This window comes from Solanum tuberosum, unplaced genomic scaffold (assembly GCF_000226075.1).
Source record: "Solanum tuberosum cultivar DM 1-3 516 R44 unplaced genomic scaffold, SolTub_3.0 scf00505, whole genome shotgun sequence".
NCBI classification, from domain to species: domain Eukaryota; kingdom Viridiplantae; phylum Streptophyta; class Magnoliopsida; order Solanales; family Solanaceae; genus Solanum; species Solanum tuberosum.
In genome coordinates this window covers 53,543-78,758 of record NW_006239422.1, presented here as the reverse complement: position 1 = coordinate 78,758, position 25,216 = coordinate 53,543, and the positions used below count along the sequence as shown (strand labels likewise).

The window sequence follows — 25,216 nt, the reverse complement described above, 5'->3', positions numbered from 1 at the left end:
AAATTGGGTTGGGTGATAAGTAATTCGTCCTCACCCTTAACGAAAAATCTTAGATTCAAGTCCTATGAATATTAGAGATAGAGCCTAGGAAATTTCTTCATACAAATATAAAATGTAAACTAAAGCTACTAGATTCAATCACAATCGTATCTCAGCTTCTAGCTTTGCCCCGAGTGAATATAGTACTTTATCCCTAACATGAAATCTTACGATGTAAACCCAAATTAATCAGGTCCCAAGTAGGTATCAAATGTCGAGTGAGGCAAAATAAATTATTTTTTTAGCGCGATAGAGTTCTTGAATATTAAAAAAAATGTTTAATGTAATAAAAATTGCGATATGCATAGGTCACATGCATGACTTACATAGTTTCCTTTATTCTTTTCTATTATTCCTCATATACAGTAGACAAAGAAATTAAACAAAAATTCTTTTTAGTAATAAAAAAATTAAAAATATGGGGGACAAGTCATATTCATGAGAACTTTCTTGAATCTACTTTTTGAATTTTTTGGATCAAAAGATGATGTAAAAGACTATGGTTTTGTCAAAATGGTGTTCAATGAGATCAATCCTAGGTGCACCACCTAAAAGTAACTAGCAAAATAAACTCCCTTTTTGGTTGTTGGAACTAATGGAGTTGATATTGAAAAAAGTGTCTATTTCTTACATTTACTCCTTCAATGATAATGACACCTGTTTTTTTAGAAAAAAATAATAATTTTAGTTTCCGATTCAATTTGTGCAGACCTCAATTAATTTTATAAGATATCTGTTAATTTTCACCAACACGATTAGTACCATGTAACTCTTTTCAACAAGGTTTAAATAGATGGAAAAAAATCACCTATTGATTTAGTTTTGCATCTGCTAGAATTTAAACATGAAATATTATGATTCTCAACTCATTTTATCGACCATTAAACCACACCCTTAATGCTTGAAAGTTTATTTTTAAGCATAGTTGATGTAACTAATTAGAAAATATGATGGATATGTTAGAGGGGAGAGATCTCGATCATTTATTCCATTAAATCAAGGGTAAAGTTAGTTTATATATAAGTTACATATACATGTGAATCTAATAACTTTTACCATTTTGTACATGTATTAAAAAAATTCATCAAGTTTATAAATAAACTATTGTGAATCTAATTATAATTACATACTATTAGATCGAGATCATCTTAAAAATTCATAAATTTTAAATCTTGGATCCACCTTTCTTTATCAATATTTGTACTTTTATCTAAAAATAAGTAGTCCTTAATAAATAAATAAATAAATAGATAGATAAAATTAACATATGCCGCCTTCTTTCTTTGGCCAACTTAAATTGTACAATATGTGAAGGAAGATAATGCAATATAATGTGAGAATGGCCACTTAAATCTACATCATAACAAATCCAAGGTTATAATCCTACCAAACTCCACAAAAAGTGCAACAAAACCCCAAAAGCAAAGTGTTAAAAATTGATTGAGACAAGTAAACCATTTATCCAATCAAAATTTATGGTCATAAAGACTAATAATGAAAAATGGAAGGTGTAAGTGTCTAATTGTTACCAATCAATGATACCATTTATAATATAATACAAAATGAAAATCATGAATATTGAATGTGTCTACAATCCACATTTCACTTATGAGGTCCCCAAATCCCATAATGGTTTGTACACTTTTGACATCAAATGAGAAAGAACAATGTAGAAACATGTAGTGTGGTATCATAGGATAAGACTTCACATATAAAATATTAACAAATAAACTTTATATATACAAATAATATTTATAAAAAGATTATACTATATATAGCAAATGTACTTAATATGTTATAATAAGTTATTTATTAGACTTTTATGTTACCAAATTAAAATTACAATAGACAATGATAGCCGTTATTCCAAGTATAATCTTAATCTGATGATATAACAGAAAGGTATATTATGAGAAGTTAAATTTGAAAAATCTAGTGATATATGAATAGTTTACTAAATCTCTTATTCACTCACTATGACTCACGACCCACACATCAATCAATAAGAAGAAGACAACATCATCTCACATCATCATGATCATCATGCTATTACAAGAAATTATAAAATTACATAATTATAAAGATGATAAATAGACTATAATATATAATAGTAGATATTTGGATACACTAGCTATAGTTTTTTTTTTTGTGGGGTTCTAATAGTTTGTTTCCTCTTATTTATTGGTGATGATGTGTTGGCAAACTAGCATTCTTACAAATATACTCGAGAATGTTGAGACCAATATATATGTTCCACTCTTTTTGGGGTCCCTTTAAATGGCTTATAATTTTTTTTAAAAAAAAATCAAAAGTCTTTTAGACCAATCTTTAAACCGTGTAAATATGGATGTGATTGATCAGAAAGTGGACCAAAAGAGTGTGCTTATAGTGCCTAAAGAGAGAAAAAAAATCAAAAAATGGAGCGAAAAAGACAGCTCGATTCACAAATCATCAATTATATATATATAGAGAGAGAGAGAGAGTTAATTATAAGCTATTTAGTGACATATAGTATTGAGTTTCATAATTTTTGTTGTTGTTATATATAAATATGAGATTTAAGAAAAAGATCGGACAATATTGAATCGTTTATAGATAATCTTATCTTTCAGAATTGATACACTATAACAACTCATATTGTCATGAAAGTACCCCATTATGTAAGTCTATGAAGTGAGCAGCTCAAGGCATTAGAAAACGAACAGCTCAGTTCACAGAGTCGCATAATCTATAAATAATAGTCTAAGGAAGGGTTGGACTATCGTAAGTCTATTATATATCTATTTTCGTAAAAAATATTTTTTTCACGATTTAAATTTGTGATCTTCTGATCATACGATTATAACTTTTACGGCTACATCAACACTACCTTGCTTTTGTGGGACCATCAGAGAAAGAATCATATGCTAGAGCATATTGGTTCATTACAATTTACATGGATCAACCAAAAAAAAGTGAAGAAATAAAACTTAAAATTGTTTACTCACACCTTGTTTCTATGTTAGCATTACATCATCATTTTCCTTGCATTTTTCTTTTCTTTAAATGAATAAAACTCACCTCACATGTAATAGGAGACTTAATAAAAAAGAATTATACTAAGGGTAACCATCTAGTACATTTTATTAGGGAATTATTACACTGTATAATCTATCATTAAAATAATTAATAATAAATAAATGTGTGTATATTTTTGTGTGCGGCTAAATATATTAAACACACTTTTATTAATCCGTTTAATATACTTGATGTCTGTTATTCGTATTGAGGTACGAAATCCAAATTCATGTATTGCACGACTTATTTATGAAATTAACGCTTCAAATCTGATCTCTCTTTTTTTTCAGTTTCAAAAGCTCAAATTCAGGACCTCTAATCAATGACGAAGCAATCTTAATCATCCTACCGCGCACAGATCATTGTACCACTGCCAAGTAAATGAACCTAAAAACAGTTCACATAGAACTACCCCAGTAAAGTTGTATACATTGTCCAAATTTTGTTACGTGTTTGCTTAGCTCATTCCAAGGAAACAACTCATAATTAGACTCAACAAACGCTTTGAATTTTTTCTTAGTAAATCAAGGTGATAGTGCTATTTTAGGATGTTGACATGTTGTCATGAGATGATTGACTCATTTGAAAGAAATAACAAATATTAGTGCTATTATTCTTGAATTTAATTAATACAGTCACGTCTCTCCATAACAATCACCTTTCATAGATAACAGTAACACTCCCAATAAGTTTTTTTTTTAAATTTTCAAAAGCTCAAACTCGAGATCTATGATTGAGGACAAAGAAATTCCGAACTATCCTGAAAAGACTAGAAAAATCAATGTTCAACATGTATAATTTTTAGTTCTTGACTTTGTCATCTCTTTTTATATGCTAAAGGAAGTATATAATATATTTTACTCTTGCATGTAGATACTCAAGTGTAGATTTAAGTGTTCATAATCAATTATTGTATTTTACTTTCAATTTTCAGCCATATATTTTATATTATCTATTTAGCTTTTTATATTAACAATAAAAATAATAATAAAAAGATCATGTTAAAAGGAAAAATAATTGGGTCCCAATATCCACTAAAATGAACCAATGAGCGTGGGGCGGCAGGTCCTAAAAATTTGGCAAACCGCCCCATAAGGGTCTAGCCCTTTTGCCTAATTATATTCCTTTGAATTTTAAAAAATAAAAATAAAATATATATATATATATTTTATTTTTATTTTTTTATTGAGAAGTTAAATAATTTTTTAAATAATTATTAATGTTGTTATGTAATTTGTAGCTATATAAAATGTATGTAGAAAAGAAATATAGGAAGGTTGCACAAATTAAAGTATTTTGAATGTTCTTTTAGGTTAAAACAAAATAAAGATATCATGGTTCTATTACATCATTTGGCGTATTACTATACTTTATATGTATGTTGTTATATTTAGTTATCAATGTCAGACTTTGTTCGCTCTCCATCGTACTGCTAAGGTCCACATCTCAAGGGCTTATCTGAGTATTGAATGTGTGCCATTTATATTAATTGAGTATTCATACTCGTCTTATCAACTCATTGATTTTGATATTAATTGTTGGGATAAATAACTCAACGATACATAATTTTATTATATGGTATGATATGTCTTATATAGTAGTAGCTTTTTTTTTCCATTCAGTTGTTAACGTGAGACTTTATTCACACACCCAACACATTATGATATTCCATACATATTTTTTTGGCACGATGCATAACAACAGATCTACAAATTCGATAGAACTTAATGCTTTATTAGGCAAAACTTACAACGTCTACATTCTAAATCAATAACGAAGGAGAACCAAAATTTCCAAATTCTTCTTGAATCATAGATCTATCTGTCATCATTATCATTTCCAAAATTGTGAGAATAGTATATTTGCCAAACACTTCCAACTCATGTCTTTTTCATTTTATTATTTTTCATATAAATAATGATATCTTTTGGTTTTCTCACTAGCCATATCACTCTTCCACTATTCTTTTCTTTTTTTCATAATTTTCTTAAAATAACTTTTTTTTAATAGACATAAGATTGTGTAGCATTGGTAAAGGAAATGATAGCCAAGAGACAAGTTAGCTCCTTTTAAACATATTTAAATTATTTAATTTTTAGCCTTTTTTAAACCCTAGCTAAAATAATTGTAAAAAAAAAAAAAAGTGACCCTTTTTATCTGCATAAAATAATTGAAAAAATATTTATGTTGCAAATGATATTGCATGCATGAAATCTTTAAAAGTGCATTTTTCCTTATCCTTTCTTATCTTCATTAATACCTAATTCAATTTATTGAATTTTTTTTTTTGACAGAGAATGATTAGTTCTTTGCTCAGTGTGACGTAATTATAAACTATACATAAAAAAAAAACAATTCAATTTTCGTTTTAAAAATAATAAGTCAATCTTACATGTTAAATTTCATTAAAAAAATAGCAATTTTCTGAAAGTGTAATCTCACAAGTGAAATATGAAGAGTGTAAGATTTACGCAAATCTTATCCCTAGTATAATCGGAGCAGGATAAAGAGAAAAATAACGATTCATAAAATAGTAAGAAAAATAAAGCAAATAAAGATCGTGTAACTGCCAAAATTCTTAAATTAATGAATGGTTTTGATTTATTAATTGTTTTCGCTTAATATATAATCGACATTGTCTTGTTTTTTGTTTTTTTTCTTTGTGAACAATGATATTATATATATATATATATAAAATCGACATTGTCATCCTAATGAAAAACTTATCAAAAACTTTTGGTAATGCTAAAAATACGTAGTTTAATAATTTCTATAATTTTCTATTCTTGCCAACTAAACCATTGGGATTAATGATCCAACTAATTAAGTAAGCTCAAATATTGTTTAATCATGATGACAACCTTATCTACGGAATAATTTCCATATTTCCAAAAATAATTTTCTGTGTTTGAAACCTAAAATATATTATCCATTAATAGAACTAACGGATCGTTTGGACGTAGATGCTGGTTTAAATAATGCAAATATTAATAATATAGTTATTAGTTATATGGTATTTGTTATTCTATCTTTTACTCGGGATGAAGTAATACACAATTTTTCTTATCATAACTTATGTATATATTAATTGTGAAGAAAAAATATCGGGTGATATGTTCACGTTTCAGATAAAGTTATTGCTAATAAAAAATTCAGACAATCAAAAACCATGTATAGCTATGCTAATAGGAGATAAGTAACAATCAAGTATAACATAAAATTAATCGACGTACACACAAACTGATCCGACCTAAGAAAACAAGGCATGTGCTAAGTTCACGAAATAAGAACAATAAATTTGTCAACGTGTCAAGTCAATATCTCTTTGACACGAAAGTGTTTTAGTTACTTGAGTGGGACCATTCTTCTAGTGACATCATGTGCAAGAATATTGACATCACAATGATGTAATAATATGTTAAAATTTCTTAATTTTAATTGGTACTACTATTATTTTTCCTATTTGGGAGTTGAGAGGACATCATTTTCTTGCCTATCATTATCACAAAATATTTTAGATTTCAATAGTTAATCAATGTTTTCATCAATAATCCTCAATCATATTACATGTTCAAGAAAATCATTCTGAAAATATTTATAGTTCTAATCACTTCAAAACAAGTGTTAGAAGTTAAAGATTGTCAAGCGTACCACGTTGCTTCTGAAATTTCATATAACTGAAATTACTTCAGTCGTTTTTGTCTAAATCTAAAATATCCTATAAAAAATAGATTTTTATTGCGGAATTTCTCCCGTCGAGAGTCTATTGTATGTCTGTCTTATCAAAGGTAGTGATAAGACTTTGTATATAGCATCCTTTTTAAATTTTATTTGTAAAATTATACTGAATATATTATTGTCGTTTACTGCGGAACTTCTTGGGCTAAGTTCACAAAGATGTCATGATGATCCCAATTGAAGTTTTCAAAAAATTAAAGACAGGCCCAAAGTAACTTTACAAAAATCTAAAAGAATGGGCCCACTATACAGAATCACTTAATGGGGTTTGGTAGCTTCACTCGCTACAAAAGCCCACGCGCGACAAATCTCTAAACGGGCCTGGGCCCACTACAAAATTAGAAAATGAAGGTGGGCCCATTAAGGTAGGGCCCATAACTACCAAGTCAGAGTAGAAGAGCCAGTAATTGAGTAGGTAAAGTATAACTGACAGAAATATATGCTGAGTGATGATTGGTAGTCAAGTCCTTATTTTGACTTTTTATTAATTAATTAATTTATAATGGACGTGACCATAGATATGAAGATATGGAGGTTGAGGATCGGGGTAGAAGGTTAGTAGGATGAGTGTTAACTTTATTCCATTTCCAGATTACTCTCCTACTATCTTGTTCTTTAATTTTTGTATATATTAACTGATATTTCATTTGCTTCAGTTATCGTATTATTTTATCGTTGCTATTGTTCTCTTCTTTAGTGTTTTCAGCATGACTTATTCGCTACTGTATTTGCTTTACATACTTCTTTTTTATATGCTTTAATCTTTATACTTGAACCAAGGGTATATATATATATCAGAAACAAATTACCTGCTTTCATAAAATAAGGATAAAATTGTGTACATACCACCCTCTTCAAACCTCATCACCGTTGTAAAATAATACTTTAATATATTATTATTGTTATTGTTATGTATGTATTTATCTGTTTTATTTAAGGAAAAGTATTTGGCCTTTTCCAACTTTTTTTTAGCACTAAGAAACGCGTTTGCTTTTCTTCTCTTCTTTTTAATTTTTCAAATCCAATTTGTCTTCTCCTTTGCCTTTTCTTTTTGGTGGATATAGTTAAGTGGAATGTTATAAAAGGAGACAACATGTCTACAACAGTCTTCGAGGATTGTGATAAGATGAATAAAATCTTCTTCACAATTATTACATGTCTCAACTTACGTGGGGGTGGATTTAATATTTAAAGTTATAGATTCGACATAAGAAGTACTTATAGTAGTTTTAGCTTCAAAACCTGTGTTTACGTAAAAAAAAATAAAAAAATGTATACATAATGTATTCAGGACCCATTGAGCAAAAAAAAATATTCTGATCTAAATTGAATCAATTGATGATATATCGTAATTTGCAATTGTTTCTACAAAATACACAAACATTACAAAAACTAAAACAACATAAAGCAATGATATCAAATTTTTGTTATGACTAATTAAATTTCTAAGAACTCGAGCTTAAAATCTCTAATCAATTTTTTTTATTAATAGCTAGCTTCTTTGTGCGTAGAAAATAAAATGTGTGGCTAAGTGCTTGCGTTTCCTTTTTATTTTTTATTTTTGTACTATAACTAAAATAAACTTATTATTTTATGAAGGTTCTAGTTGACAAATGCAATAATATATATTCCCTAGCAGACCATGTGAATGCAAAATATTCCAATATATGCGGCTTTATAAGTATTCTTCGTTCACATTTGATAGTAAGAAATATTTTCTTCTTTATAGTAAGCTATTTTTCCATTTATCTTATTTTGGAGTAACCGTTAATTTAAAGGGAAAATTGACTTTTTCCATTTAATTTGGCGTAAATGTTAATAGGAAAGATATTTTAAAATTATTTGACTAGTTAGAGGACATTTTTGAGTTAGTTGATTAGCGATAAGAGTATCTTTAAGTCAATACGTGTAAGAATATTTTTAGCGCTTTTCCCAATGTATTATAGTAGAATTTTAAACTTGAACTAAAATCATTTTAATTTTAGGTCCGCTCTCAGTGTTTGGTCCTTGATTGTACTGAAAATTAATTAGAAATCAATTAACAAACGATAGAATTAAAAATAACTATAACTTTTAGGCAGAATCAGAAAGGCGAAAGGAGTTCATCAGAACCCCTTCATGTGTGTGTAATTACATATATGTTGTATAATTAAATGGATAATATTTTGTAACAAAAGATACATTTAGTGGCAATAGATTTTCTTTTAATAATGCCACAAAAATATTTAGCGGCAATTGAATAAATATTATTGCATCAAGATTAGTTAATTGCTAAAGCCTTTAGCAACATTAATTATATAAATTGTTGGTTATAAACTAATAAATACTCATATTACATTATTGCTAATTTAATATAACGATAATTACATTATTACTATTAAATAATTTGCTGCAAAATACTTTATTCGTTACCGTGTTTACACCTAACTCAACCCAAAAACACTAGATCAAGATGAGAGAATTGTCCAAATCATATTAATTAAGAGTCCAATGCAATCATCCATCTCTGATATGAAACTCCATCACATATATATTGAACCCGCTAATGAAAATTCTGGCTCCACATATGACGATTTACTTGTAGATAAAGTCATTGATGATTCATGTAAAGTTTGATTTTGAATACCGCGTTATTTGGACTTGAAATTGTATTATATATATGTGAGGACCAACGTATAGTAACTTTTATTTGAGTCTTCAAGTTTTTTTTTATAATTTTTTTTGGTGTGACATTAATGATTTATTTGACAAAAAAAAAAAATTGTCGTTACCGCGTAAATTCATAGTCATATTTTTGGATTTAGTTGTATGTCTTGTTTACATTTATTTTGATGCAAAATCCATTATATCCTTTCTTTTATGCTTCTCTATTTTTGGTTATTTGACCAACTTAAAAGTTCACGTGGACGGGGACAGAGCTAGTAATTATAATAATGTACAAATATATATAAGAAAATATTTTTTATTTGTATATTTATATGTATAATATGATTTTTCAACGAATAATATTCAATCCCAATAGGTAGTAGCTATGACGTCCCTCCATGAATATGGCAGAGTTGTGTGATTCTATAGATAAGTATTCAATTGAATTCCATTCGTAAAAAAATAATGGACAACAAAATCTCATGTGTGAATAAATTAATTTTTGAATTCCCTTGATTAAGGAAAACTTCTTGTTTAATTTATCGGAAAAAGTCTCTCTAAAATATACTTTAGGTTACTAGTTCAAAAATTTGAGGTATAACATATGGAAAATTTCAACGAGGAATCAATATGGATTGTGGTGCAGTGATGGAACTGCTCCACCGTTTACTAGAGTCTCGGGTTTGAGCCTTGGGTATGGAGAAAATCATGTTGGGAGCGCCACCCTCGAATTGACCCTGTAGTGCGCAATCCAATTTTAGTCGGGGGCTCCAATACGGGAACTAGACACCGAGTGGGAAACTAAAAAAAAATTCAACGAGATTGCTAGGTATATAAAGAAGTAAATCTTAGAACCCATTAATGTTTTAAAATCATGTGAATCTAGATTCAGAACAGATAATATCACTAATGGACTGAGCTGTTACGACTTACATGATATGCTTTACTCTTAATCTCTTATCAATATATGACAAAATGAATTTGAAAAATGCAATTTTGAAGCTTAGTCTTCTTGCATGAGAAAGAAAAAATGAAGAGAATTAAGATATTTCTTTATCTTTGTTCACATTATATCTTGGTCAAGAATTTCTATTAGCTATTGACTATAGAACTTTAGAGAATTAAATATAAGCCATGACGTTTAGAAAAACGCACATGCAAATACATAGATATTTATAATTTTGAACGGTGAGGAAGTTTAAAATGAAAAATAATGTAAAAAAATAAACAAGTAAAAAAATATGAAGTTATAATTAGGAAATAAACGTCACAATTACAATCTCGTTGACCACAAATTTGTTTTTTGGGTTACGTTATTATTAAGCTCAAAAGCGCATGTACGAAGGGGCGGTTTACGTTGAACGAAGGGTTTTCCGTTGAAAAATTACACTATATATATAAAGATTAAAATATTAATTTACGTGTATATATATACTATTGAACCCCCTAAACATATACCAAAGGCGTAGCTCAGTGGCGTTGGGTCAGGATTTTGCTCTATTGCACGCGAGGTCGCGTGTTTGAATCCGGGCAAAGGCATTTTTTTATCAGCTTATATTTTAGATGTTTTAATTTTTTAAAAATAATAATAATGCAATCAGAAAACGATGTTTAGTTCCAAAAAATTAAAACGCTGATTGGGAATTTAGGATTTATTAGTTTAACCCCTAATTACAAAGTCAATTATTAAACCCTTTTCTTCTTGATTCGATCCATTTAATCCGACCCATTTATTTGTGGATATTATTTACGTGACTAATTTTTTTTTGAACCCCCTGATGAAAATCCTCCCTCCGCCACTGCATGTACGTACGTACGTACATACTATATATATGAACTTGTATTAAAACTTTTACTTTTCTGTTACATTCCGATGTTGATTTTGCCTAAAGTTTAACATACACCCTTTTTTTTTTAAATTGTCAGTCTAGAAGCCTTTCGATCCTTCTCTTCAATCTACCCTCATCTGTCCGTCGTCCGTCGTCATAAGCACATACATCCTACCTTATAAGGACTTAGAGTCCCCGTTAAGGTTTGCCCCATCACCTTATTGAGATTTGAGGAAATGTCCGACTCTAATACCATATTTGTCACAACCCAAACCAATATCATGTACTATCTACTTTTGGCCCAATATGCCTTACGATTGTCCCCTCGCCTACATCATCATTGAACCTAAAAAAAGTTCACATCATTGAACCTAAAAAAAATGTGAACTTTTGTATATCTAATAAAACTCTTCACTTTCCACTCTCATCATGTTCTGAATTTCTCCAATGATATAACATCCATCATTTTTCGAAAGCAAACATCAGCCTAAAAATTTGTCAATTTTTTTCTTCGACTCACACTCGTCAACCCGCCTATATAACAACAAAAAATTTATAGTTAAACGACAAAAATTTCATGCTAATCTTATTTAGCTACGAATTAGAGACGGATTATATGAAAATTTAATTAACTAGGAGCTATTTAACAACACATTAACTAGGGATTTCCGATAAAGTATGTAGCTAATTTCATGCTTTCTAATAGTACATGTCACAAATGCAATAAAGTGATAATTTACTTAGCCTTATAATAATTTTCTTTATAATTTACCAAAAGTCAATAAATCTATCCTAAAAAAGTCTAGTGTTCAGACACAGTCCAACTTGTACTGTGAACGATTAGGTAGTACTGAACTTCTCCTAGGCCCTAAGATTGCGACTTGTGAGTAATCAAAGTGTATAACGTTACGTAGGACACATGTATATGTAAAAGATAATCATGTTTACTCTAATATTAATGTACATTAAGTAAATTGTAACCTCGTATGATTGAGTCGAATATCAAAAAACTTCTACGATGCATGCATATATGACTATGATAAATTGTTTAATTTAATTATTACAAGTAGTTATTTATCTTTTTGAGTGTGATCACATACAAGAAATCCCACCATTAGGGTAATTTTTATGTCAAATTGAACACATCCAAAAGATAATTACAAGTATTTAAATTTAGAAATTCATACATACATTTTTTTTTTAAATTACTCTATTTTGGGGGAGTTTTAACCCAAGATTTGAATTATTTTGACTTCTAATTTTCCCATTTTAGTAAAATCTTATAGGACAAGTAACTCATTAAATGATTTTACAATTGATTAAAGCAATTAATTTCTCCATCATAGAATAACCAAGAAGTTAGGTTTAATTGCTAGAATTTCTTTCCACTATGTCAATTTTATTAGTAATCTAAAATGAGTATATACATAAACAAACAAAAAAAGTTGTGGATAATTTTTCTTTTCTCCCTTTCTTTTTCATGATATTTGAACATTCAACGATAACAATAACATATCAATGTGTAATTCTACATGTTGAATTTAAAAAGAATAAGCTATAATCAGATCTTATTCTTTTATTGTAGTGGTAAAGATACTATTTCTGACATAATCCTCAACTCAAGAAAAACATTTTAAAATAATTTACGAAAGAAAATACGAAAATAAAGAAGCATGACAAACGAAATGAATTGTTTGATCATTCAAATTGTTTAATTTATTCATACCAAAACCAAGAATTTTTTTTGGTTTGGTAGCCAAGTGACTTAATTATAAGCATGCGTTTATTCATGTGGATCCCATATATCTCAAGTGGAATTTTTTTCCTTTAAAACTTGTTATTAATTTTAAGTAAAAAAAAACTAATTATGAATATATATATATATATATATATTAGCTATAGTAATTAAATAACACTCTTGATTTCTCAATTATTGCTAAATCTTTATTTAATTCTAATAATATTTGACTAAACACATTAGACCTTCAATTATTCGAAGGGATGCTTGCATCTCTTCATAGATTCACATATTTATCAATCATTACCCAACTTTTAAAGAATAATTAGATATATATGACAAGATCAAAATCAGAATATTGTAATAATTAATTTAAGTTAGAGAGTAGTTAAACCGTTACCTTTGAATAACAGCTTGACTTAAAATTTAAATAATATTTTTTGAGCAATCATATGATAATGTCACAATTAGTACTAAATATGTATGCGATAATATTTCATAATTCAATGTTTTTAAGTTTTAACACTATATTTAATGATTAGGGTAAAAATATTTATTAACATTTTTACATGTTTATCTTTTGTTTTTGTACTTTTAGTTTTTTTTCTCGCATCTTGCTGAGGGTCTTTTGGAAATAGTCTCTCTACTTCAGAGACGTAGAGGTAGGTTTGCGTACACCCAACTTCTCTGGTCCAAACCCTACTTGAAGAATTTCACTATGTATGTTACGTTGTTGTTATTTCTTTCCCACATTTCATCCGTCTTTTTCTTTTTCTTTTTTCATTTTATATAGTTCTATTATATATTTTTCTCAACATTATTTTTTAGCATTTGCGAATTAAAGTTATTTTAAAACAATTTTAACGAATTTGAAGAGCCAATTTTGTTTTTGTAATTTTGTAATTAAAAGACTTGGGAAAGCAATTGCTAGAAATATGTAGAAGAAAATTGAGATTCTCCACCTAAAACAAGGAATCTTAGGTATCCAAATAGATAGTTTCTTTTTTATAGTTTGAAAAAAAAAATTACAAATCTTTTTGAGTTAAAGATGAAAGGTTATAATCCATGCATCTCGCGTAAATAAAATATAAATAAAAGTTTATTTGTCGTCCTTAAAGTTTATATTTTTTTATTGTTGAATGAGAAATATTATATAAAGTATTACTCCCTTCTTTCCAAAACAATTGTCCCATTTTGTTTTTCGAGAGTTAATGAATTAAATAATATTAAATTAATTTAATATTTTAAAATTAAAATTTAGATATTTGAGAACTATATAAAAATTACCACAAGTATCAATATGATAAAAAAATATCTTAATATTTGATCAAAGTTCATATAATTTGATTCTCAAAAAGTTAAACGTGATAAATATTTTGAGACGTAAGGTGTTACTTTGCGGTCCTCAATAAGGCATTAAAATAATGTACAATATGGATATACAAATTTTCAACATTCCCTTCTAGATAAATATTTTTTTTTCTGGCAAATTTCTTCAAAATTGACGAATAGTCATATATGATTGGAGTTTAATCAATTTTAACAAACTTCTAGGTAAATAACGACTAAAAATAATCAAAAATAAAATAAAATATATATTTGGAACAATATTTTCAACAGCATCTTTGAATTAGTACTTTTCTTGCTGTAATATTCCAGCATCTTTAATTAATTCTTGGTTGGAGGTTATGATTAGGTTATCTAATTGCTTGATTAATCAAAATAATTAAGCAATTCTAATAATCATTTCGTATTTACCTTTATCATTAGGAGATTGTTTCGTATTTAATTTGCCCTTATTATTAACAGGAAAGACTGTATCTATAAATAGGTGGTGACTCTTGCATTCATCCAAGTTATTCGAGAAATATGGTCAAAATCAACGCGATAACTTTTTACTATGGTTTATAATTAATTATATTATATTACCCACAAGTTAAAGCTTTAATAGGGGCAAAAAATAATAATTAAACGAAGACTTTTTAGTTTTTACTAATCCAAGTTTAATGGAGTGTAAAATTGCTTCATTTATTCGAATATAGAGTATTACACAAGCAAATGTGACCTTTTGCCTAAATTAAAATTAAAGTATAATTTTTGTCTTTTTCCATTCATGTTATAACTATTTGTTATTTTTTGTGCTTCGATTATCACGTTATTTGGAAATTGTTATTGTTCCTTTTTTCTGAAGGTTATGTAATGTATTCATCTTTGATTTTGTATTTTTCTTTTCTTTTTTTCTACTAGTTTTGATTTGTGTTACTTGAATTGATAGTTTTTTTAAACAGTTTATCTATCTCTATAAGGTAAAAATAAGATCAGCTTATACCATATCATTCCAAACTCCACATAAAATGACATTGAAAATGTTATTTATTTATTTTGGTAAAACGGGTATGTTGTTGTTTTTGTATGTATCTAGAAAAATTACAAAAATGCAAAAAAATCAAATTAGTTCAAAACTAATTAATGCTACTATTCCAACTAATTAACTATACATTGCATCACATGTGAAGTACGTAGTACGTAGCTGCATACTTCATCTTTGATAATAATGATGCACTCTAATTTTTGTCTTAATTTTTTTTCTTATAAAAAATATATATTTTTAAAGGTATATCACATACTACCTAATGAATAAACTGTATTTGTATACGTCAGTAATTAATATTAGGTGATTTTTTTCATTTGTTTGAATCTTGATGGACAGAGAATGACTCGATAGTTGTGTTGATGGGAATGCAAACTGATCCGGACACCATGCACTAAATGATTTATTAGCATACCCCTCTAATTCCACACTAATCATTGACTAATACTCTAATAGTAGGAGATTTGGTATCTTCATGGTTATTTATTAATTAATTTAATTTTTTGTCTTTTAGGTTTTGGTTGGGAAGTTTGTCATCTCTACCTCCAACTTGTGATTTAATTGTATAAATTAAGTAATAAAAGTTAAAGTAATTTGACTTTTATCTCATTATAAAAAATTAACCCATGCAACAATTCTTTAAACTATCATTTGACATTAAGAAAAATGATTTATTAGGTATAATATTTTTAATCCATCCAAGGATAGGTAATGTGTTGCTTTGAATAGGTTTACGCAATCAACAAACGCGCAAGCGTATGTGAACATGTATTACATCTTATAAAAAATTTCATGTTTTTCTTTTATTCTGACGTATATTCATCTAATAAATATATTATATGCATCCCTTATTCAAAATCTTTCCCTGTGACTCGTCCTCATCGATCCACCCTCCACCATAAACGTTACAATAAAATTGTAAAACATGTAAAAGGAATTAACAAATTTATTTTCAAATAATTTTAATGTCACTAATGATGTCAAGTGGGATGACATACTTGTTTCAAAATAATACAGAATTAATTTGTCATATAATCTAAGATTATCTTTATATGGTGGTAAGCTAGTCAATTCAACCTTAGGTAATTACGTAAAAAAAAAACAAGGAAATGGACTGCTTTGACAATTGACAAAGAACAAATTTTGACTATAAACTATTGAACTAATTTTATATTTATAATTAGTCATATGTATTTAGTAGAAAAACAAGAAAAATCCTCCACAATTGATTGAGATTTATTTATTTTTAAATCAATTTAAAGATTTAAATAATATTACACAATAATTATCTACTATATATTTCATAAATCCATGCACTACACCAAAACTATATTGTTACATGAGAACTGCTCCAATAAAATATTACACATGGAAAAAAGTATTTACTATACATGTGATATTAATTAATCCATTACTTTTTAGTTAAAATACCTAATAACATGTAAATATCAATGTTATAAGCACACGTTTCACCCTTTTTTTTAATATATAATTAGTACTAATATAATGAGAATAATATATAATTACAAAAAAAAAATAGACACCTTGCGCGATATATAGGAATTAAAGCATTTACGTAATTTATAAATCGATTTAGGCTTGTAGCTAGCTGGAAGGTATTTCAACAAAAGTAAGATAGTTGAGATGATCGTAAATTAACTAACTGTCTGATATTATTATTATTATAGTTAAAAAGGTACTAGCATTATGTATCAAAGTGCTCACTGCATCTCCACTAAAATACATGAAGGACCTTTCCTACACTCTGTATTAACTATTAAAGGCATAATATATAGATAAATATTTTAAATGTTTAATTTTGAAAATGTACATGATCTAGATAATATTTAAGCTTGTTTTTATTGTCTCGTGAACATCTGACACTGATATATTCTTTTTCTCTTGACTCTAGAAAAATGAGAATATTTTAGTAGTTACACAGTATATAAGTTAACTGATCATTTGATTTCTTCTTTATTAATTTATCTATGCCATATGTAAGAAAATGTCAAAATCTAAAATATCATTTTGTTTATTGATACTCTTTGGATGAATTTAACAAATAAAAAATTGAAAAGAAAAATCGAACAAATTGAAGTTTTATCAATATAGTTCCTTACAGAATTCATAAGGATTGCCGAGTTGGTTGAACATGTGATTTTCTAAATGAGGTTTCTCAGGTTTGATTGATTCTTCCAAAGAATAGCAGATGCGAGTTTCATTCTGACTATTTCATGAATCTTGTTCAGTAATAAAGTTGGAATAATGACAAATTAGCAAACTAAAGTAAAGTTAGAAAAATAAAAATGAAACTTGTATGATCAGAATATATAAAACTTTTCATTCAGCAATTTATTCTGATTTGTACATTAGAACAAAAGAGCTTTTTACAATAAAAAGTAGAAACAAATATTTGGTGTGGGAATTTTTGTATTTTTCTCCCCATATACCTTTTTTCACCTTTTTATCAACTAAAACTACTATTAACAAAAAGTGACACGTACTTACCAATAAAAAAAAAAGAAACTTTAAATTAAACTTTGTGTATCGAATAAACTTATGTACTATATTACAAGAGTTGCTCAAATTTCCATGATTCATCAAATGTAACATTATTCATCATGTCACTATGATCATCCTCAAGCAAAAAATCCAGTGTGCTGCTAAAATCATTATTAATTTCCCATCCAAATCCCATATTGTTATTATTATTTTCCATTAATGGCCATTCATCAAAACTTGACAAAAACTTCAAATCTTCAAGAATGTTGGATGATGATGATGATGAAAATGAAGATGATGATGTTGATGGAGTTGATTCTTGGACTAAAATCTCATGAGGTTCAATCAATGGAACTTCATCAATACAAAAGCCATTATTGTTGACTTCCACTATGGTTGAGTCAAAATTATTCGCGCAATTCGTCCCCATGGTGTTATTATTATTATTATTGTTGTTGTTATCATCGTCTTCTGATTTGATCTCTGTAATAGTTGATTGATCAATTGGACTACTTTCAATATCCATTTGTGCCAATAATATATCTTGATTTTTATCTTCTTCAATTGGTTGATTTCCTTGTTCTAATGTGTTTGTTTGGTCAATAGTAATAGTGGAGAGTGGCTTGTGAGTGATTGGATCAATCCCCATTTTCTTCAACTTCTTCTTGATGTGTGTATTCCAATGGTTCTTGATTTCATTATCTGTTCTTCCAGGTAAATGAGAGGCGATTTTTGACCACCTACAAATAATAACTTTATCTGATCAATTACTCAGAATATATTGTGAGATCGATCATTTAAAATGACATATTTACCCTCCATTGATCAAAGAGAGTAAAATTTGGTCATGTTGGTAGAGGGGTCCATTTTCCCACTTAGGTAAAAAGAGTCATAAATTGGTAAAGAAAATTGAAAAATTATTGATGGACAACAATGACACATTGAAAAGTACACAATGAAGAATGGGTGCCTGAAATTGCGTTAAAGTTTTTTGTCTACCACTTGAAATTTATTTATTTTCTTGAAGTTTTAAAGAACTTTATGATCCACACAAAGAGCTCCAAATGGACATAGCACTTATTTAATAAGTACTACACTTTTAACTCATGTTTTTTTTTTTGAAATATTCAAATGTCAAAAAGTGAAAAGTATGAGAAACAATTGACATGTTTTTTTTTTACTTCAAAAATAAGTAATTATGATTTACCTATTTCCAAGTTGAGCATGAAGATCAATAACCATTTTTTCTTCATATTCTGATAAAAGTCCTCTCTTCAAATCTGGTCTTAAATAATTTGTCCATCTCAATCTACAACTCTTTCCACACCTCAATAGCCCTGCATAATGAAAAAAGTATATATTAATATTACTATATACTATAATCAAGAAATACTAGTAAATAAATAATTTACTTGCTTTTTAGAAATTTAGACCACTTCTAGGAATAAAAACAATCATTGAACCACCCTTTTCTCATTTTCCAAATTAGCACTAAACACCATTGTCCCACACTTTTCCCTATTCTCAATGACAAAAGTTGGATCAAGAGTGTGTTTGATACGAAGAAAAATATTTCCATATTTCATTAACATGTGTCTATTTTCTCATATCATTTGATCATATATATAGACGCAGCAAGTTCTGAAGAGAACTTGCTGCGTCTAGTCTGAATATTCGTCAGGTTATATCTGACGAATCATAAAAGATGAAAAATGAGAGAGACCTGCTAATTTAGGGACAGCTCTCCAACAACATTGTCCATTATTGAGAATGAAGTTAATGAGTTTCTTGTCTTCCTCAGCTGTCCATGGACCTTTCTTCAATCCAACTTTGTCACAACAAGGTTGTCTCCCCATGATAATAAAATTTTCAAGAAAATAACAACTAAGTTTAAGAAAATTTTGAGGTTTATTTTTGATGAAATAATATAAGAAAGAGATTTTGGGATTATTTTGTTTTAGAGAGAGATGAAGAGTTGGCCTAAACTCTATAGAACAACAACAAAGGCCACCTACTTATATATAAAATCATAACCAAACACCCCCCACCCCCACTTACCCTAGTGGGGTACCACACATTAACACCTCTAGAGAAAAAAAAACACGGCTTATTAATCAATTATTATTATAAAAAAAAAAATCCATCGCATCCCTTTAATGGGTTTAAGACATATTAACAAATGGTTCGATAAGTACTTTTTTATTTTTAATTAGAGGTCTTGAATTATAGTTTTCATAGATATATGGAGTCATCTTTGTTTGGAATTATTTTACCCCTCAATGTGAGACTTTCCAACATGAATTTAAACTTAGTCGGACTCCAATGTAAATATCAGATATCGAATGAATAATCAGAAGAAAAAAAATCTAAGGTTGTTGTTCGAGTTATTAAGGAAGAAAAAAAGAAGAAAGCTTTGAGAAAAGGGTAAAAATAGAATTGATGAATTCAAGATTTTAATTACAAAATTGTATTTTAGTAATTAAAGAAGCAAAAAAATGAAAGCTCTGGAAAGGAATTTATTTTTTAAAAAACACCAAATAGAGATGGATTCAAGAAAAATTTCTAGAATTCGAAAAACTCCGAAAGATTATTTACACTCTGAATATTCATAAAAATATCAAAAATAATTCTAATTATATATATTCATATCTAAACACGACTTCAATATTCAAATATCATTTTCAACTCATAACAAAATACAATATTTTTTTTCAATTTTATGTTCAAACACCCACTCACACTATTTTTTTTTCTAAAAAAATTACACCCACACGTGTAATTCAGTCATACAGCGCGTGTAAGTGCGTGTTATTTGTCACATTGAGAAAGCGCCACCTCAACACACCCCTCTTATTTTCTTTGCTTGAATTTGAAGCATAAAAGTATGGAAAATATACTTAAGTTCTCTCACACGTCAGCAAAAATAGAAAAAAATAAATTGGATATTTTAGTATAAAGTATAATTTTCTTGAATACACATTTGGGATAAAGTGGCTAATTCAACAAAATTTACATTTATTTGGATATGATATATTTTATGTATACTTGTTTGAATGTTGACCCTTTTAAATTTACTTATCAATGTATATTTTTAGATAACTTTGACTTGGGTTGAGTTCTTTGGTTGGATATTGCTCGATCAATTAATTTATAAAATATGTATAAAAATAATTAAAATATATTACAACACATAAATATGTTTGTGTATATATTTTATAAATTAATTCACACAAAATATTGAATGGTAATTTTTCCATATATATATATCAATAGTGTAAGCTAATTGACTATGACATGTAATTACACCATTTTCCATGTTACAAGGTCACACTTATTAGGGAGAACTAATTGTTGTTGTTAGTCAATTTAATCTGATGATATATATAGAAATTTATTTTGAGTTCATGCTAAGAATTGTTCTAAAAACTCAATTAATATACTTGCTATATTCAGTTTTAGAGATAAATTTGAAAATTTTGATGTTTATGAATTTCTGTAGAGACCTTAAATTTTAATAAAATAATAGTTAGGTTCATAATCAAATACGTATAGATCAATATATTTAGTTGATTTCTTTTTACATATATATACGTTTAAACAAAAATTATTGAAATCACGTGAACTTCTAACCAAAACCGACCCTAACTAGTGATTTTATTCATGAATATTTTTGGCGCAAGGGTGTCTTGTTTAATTTTGTGCTTTTAGTAACACTCTAATCATGTCTGATTAAGTATTTTTTTTTATATTAAGTATGAGTTCAATTTTCACTATTATCCTTTTTTGGGTAAATGCAAAAAATAAAAAATGATTAGGAGGTAAAATTTGACGTTTGGGTTGTGCATGAGATTGAGAGAAATTGTTTTCTTAAAGTTAAATTCAAATATAACAACATAGATCTTTCCTTAGGAATAAATTCAAGAGATATTTAAGGAACTAGTTAAAGTAAGATTAATTCAATTATTATTTGACACACAACAAAAGTCTACGAACCAACATGGGTTGTGGTGCACTGGTGGGAGTGTTTCACCCCTAACCAGAGGTCTCAGGTTCGAGCCCTGGGTATGGAGAAAATCTTGTTGGGAGCGCCACCCTCGAATGGGCCCTGCAGAGTGCGATCCAAATTTAGTCGGAACTCCAATGTGGGTTCCAGACACCGGGTGAAAAAAAAAAAAAGTCTACGTTTTTAGTACTCCAAAATGGACCCACAATCTTATGTATTAAGCCAAAAAATTAAAAAATAAAAATCTTATCCTTAGATTAAAACCAAAGAAAATTTCATCTGCCAGCTGGTGGTCAAGATTATTGTAATACAAATTTTTTTTTGCAAAATATAGTAAAGTCTACTAGAAGACTTAGCTTGAGTTAATAATAATAATAATAATGTACGTGCAAATTTACCCAACTTGTTGGTCGTAAGATTCTTGATTTTAATTGAATTTCAAAATTTCTATTCACACTTTCAGCAATTTCATCTTATTAATGTTAACCGCTCATCGTGTGGATACATATACAGTACTAGTATTTGTACTTGTAATAGAAGACAAAGTATTTAGTAAATTTTTTAATATAATATAAAAGTTGAACTAAAGTTACTGAGTTCAATTGAATTTGTACATTGATTTTTAATTCCGCCCGAATGAGTATGTTAATATAACTTAATATAAGTATATAAGTGCAAATGTACCTAATTTGGTGGTGAGAATCTTGAATATATCTGAATAAAGTTTGAAATCTGAATCCCCAATATCTCTTATTTTCCATATCACAATCCCTTTGTTCTTTCTTTCTTCCTTTTTTTTTTCCAAATTTATTGTTCTTGTAAAAAATTCTTGAGATAAAAATATTGATACTTTATTTATCTAACCAAAAAAAAAAGGAAAAAGAAGAATTAACCTTGATATATTCTCATTCAACCGCTTAAACTAAAATTATCCACAGATCGATTTCCTGTATAATATATGTATAAATTTTATCTATCATAGAGAAAAAGTAAATTGTAAATTTGACTAGCTATTTGTGTAAGACCCCAAAAATATATATACATCAGATCCATCTTCATCGTTAACCAAAGATTTCAAGTTCGAGCCCTGAACATGATAGAAACTATGGTAAGTACTAGGTGCCTTATACAATATGAATTTAGATTAATTGAGCTTCCATCGAGAGTATTCGTACATCGGATGGGACCAGTTAAAAAATGAAGTTTAGTATTTGCCTTAGCTTGTTTTGATCTTTTTAAAAAATGAATGCATGTATTAAAGAAAGTGTTTATTTAATATGGAGATTAAATAAATTATTGTGCAATATGTACATGCCAATTAGTAGATTTAAAGATCTTCCCAAACCAAAAAATAATTATTATCTGCGGCATTTATTTTTAGTTATTTTTATTTTTATAAATAAGAAGGAAAATAGTGGTTGAGCATCTAATTGGCATATCAACTACCATGAAAATCATTATATATACATGCAAAATTATCATGGTATGTATACTAATATTATTATTTTTAATAGCATAAAATAAGGATCTATATTTGTACTTTATATTTACAAGTCACATTCACGTAGATAAAATGAAATATATTTTCCATCATGACAAATAATTTAAACTAACCGATTATCTTATTTGTGCACACGAAGTTCCTATAAACTTATAATTTATATTTTATACCTACATATTTGAATCAATGAGGATATAGGTAATCGGGTTCAAGTTTCAGGAGCTCAATAACTTTTATGCTGATTTATATTGAAAAATCTATTCAATATATAAGAAATATTAATTGAAAATTTGATATTAAAGTAGGCTCTTGGTCCAGCGGCAGAAATGAAACCTAGGTTTAAGCTTTGTTGGCCTCTTGGCCCTTCATAAGTGGGATGGAGGTTAATTAACGACAATGATAATTTGACTATTAATGACCCCTAATTAACAATCAAGTCCTAATTAATACTAGAGTAAAAACATAAACGCACAACTGAAGTTGTTTCGAATTTTCATAAAGACACCTTAATTTTGAGGGCGTCCTATTACCCCACAAAAGTATTGAATATCTTTGTAAAAGGACCATTTTGACCCATTTTCTCTACTGTGAACAGGCGCGTGGTGCTCACTTTTTTATTAATTTAATTTAAATTAATTTCTTCAAATCCAACCCGACCCGACCCAAATCGTTTCAAAAAAGAAACTCTTGTTCTCCATTTTTCATTTCTTAGTTCCTCTCATCATTTTCTTCAATCATAGGCATTGTTGAAGATCATATCCTACAATTTTGATGTTTGTTGGTCAAATTTCTTGGAGAGCTAGCGGAGTAAACAATGAATTGAAGATTAACAGGTTAGAATAGTAACAATAGCAAATCGTTTCAGCTGCAAACAACCCGAGCTTCAATGGACAAGTCTCGGAAACATCTTGCGACCTCGCCGCCGTCGCCGCCGATCAAAGTTCAGAAACTGGCAAGTCTCAGGTCAATGTTGATCCTCCCGAAAAAACAACTGATTTGAGAGTTTGGTTTGATTTTTGGGTTCTCAAAACTAAATGAAATTAAGAAGAAATGAAACCTCGGACAACTTTAAATTAGCCTTTTCGATTGGAAATTAAAACGAATTCCTACCTTATTGAGTTGATTTCATCATTTCATCATAGAGTACCTATGATTCTTTTGTTGGGGAAGATGATGAATTTGAATGGAGTAAATAATTAATAAAGAAAATAACTTAAATGTGTCGATTTTTAATTGGTTTTTGGCATTGAAAACGGACCTTCACGCGCATCATGTGCGTGTTCACAAACATAATGAGAAAATGGGTCAAAATGGTCCTTTTACAAAAATTCGAAACAACTTCAATTGTGCTTTTATGTCTTTTCTCTTAATACTACTACTTGTCATATACTTGCTAATAATACAAAACATTTTATAATAATAAGACTTCAACTAACTCCATGAAATATAAAATCCACCAATTTCTTGTGGATCTAACTGTTCTAACCATTACTGTATATATAATATATATAGAGAGAGAGAACAAGTCTGGTATTCCAACTCTTTTGCTCGTATCTTGTATATGTCACGATCCAAGTACATGACATGTAGTGTTTACTTTGGCCTAACAAACCTCACAAATTTATTCTTTGACCGATGTCATTATCAAGCCCAAAAATACTTGTATCATGTGATGAACACTCATATTATGCCTTATAGAAATCTTCATTTTCCTCTCATTCTGATGTGTGGGATTCACCTTAATTATCAGGTGTAATATGCATCCTTTCTTCAGAAACTTGTCAGCCAAAAA

General features: G+C 28.3%; 1 protein-coding gene across 1 annotated transcript; it reads right to left on the bottom strand.

Moving 5' to 3' along the window:
• Nucleotides 1-17,747: 17,747 nt before the first annotated feature.
• LOC102579937 (protein ODORANT1) lies at nt 17,748-19,895 on the bottom strand. The gene is made up of 3 exons (XM_006364556.2): nt 19,644-19,895; nt 19,128-19,257; nt 17,748-18,660 (listed from the first exon to the last, which is right to left on the bottom strand). The coding sequence occupies exons 1-3, from the start codon at nt 19,774-19,776 to the stop codon at nt 17,988-17,990; spliced, it is 936 nt and encodes a 311-aa protein (XP_006364618.1). The 5' UTR covers nt 19,777-19,895; the 3' UTR covers nt 17,748-17,987.
• Nucleotides 19,896-25,216: the final 5,321 nt, after the last annotated feature.

What these genes read in the sequence shown, in the direction of transcription:
- LOC102579937 (XM_006364556.2), bottom strand. Translation starts at nt 19,776, where the DNA reads ATGGGGAGACAACCTTGTTGTGACAAAGTTGGATTGAAGAAAGGTCCA. An exon ending in AGCTGTCCCTAAATTAGCAG is followed by an intron (nt 19,258 to 19,643) that starts GTCTCTCTCATT and finishes TTCATTATGCAG; the next exon opens with GGCTATTGAGGTGTGGAAAG. An exon ending in CATGCTCAACTTGGAAATAG is followed by an intron (nt 18,661 to 19,127) that starts GTAAATCATAAT and finishes TATTATTTGTAG; the next exon opens with GTGGTCAAAAATCGCCTCTC.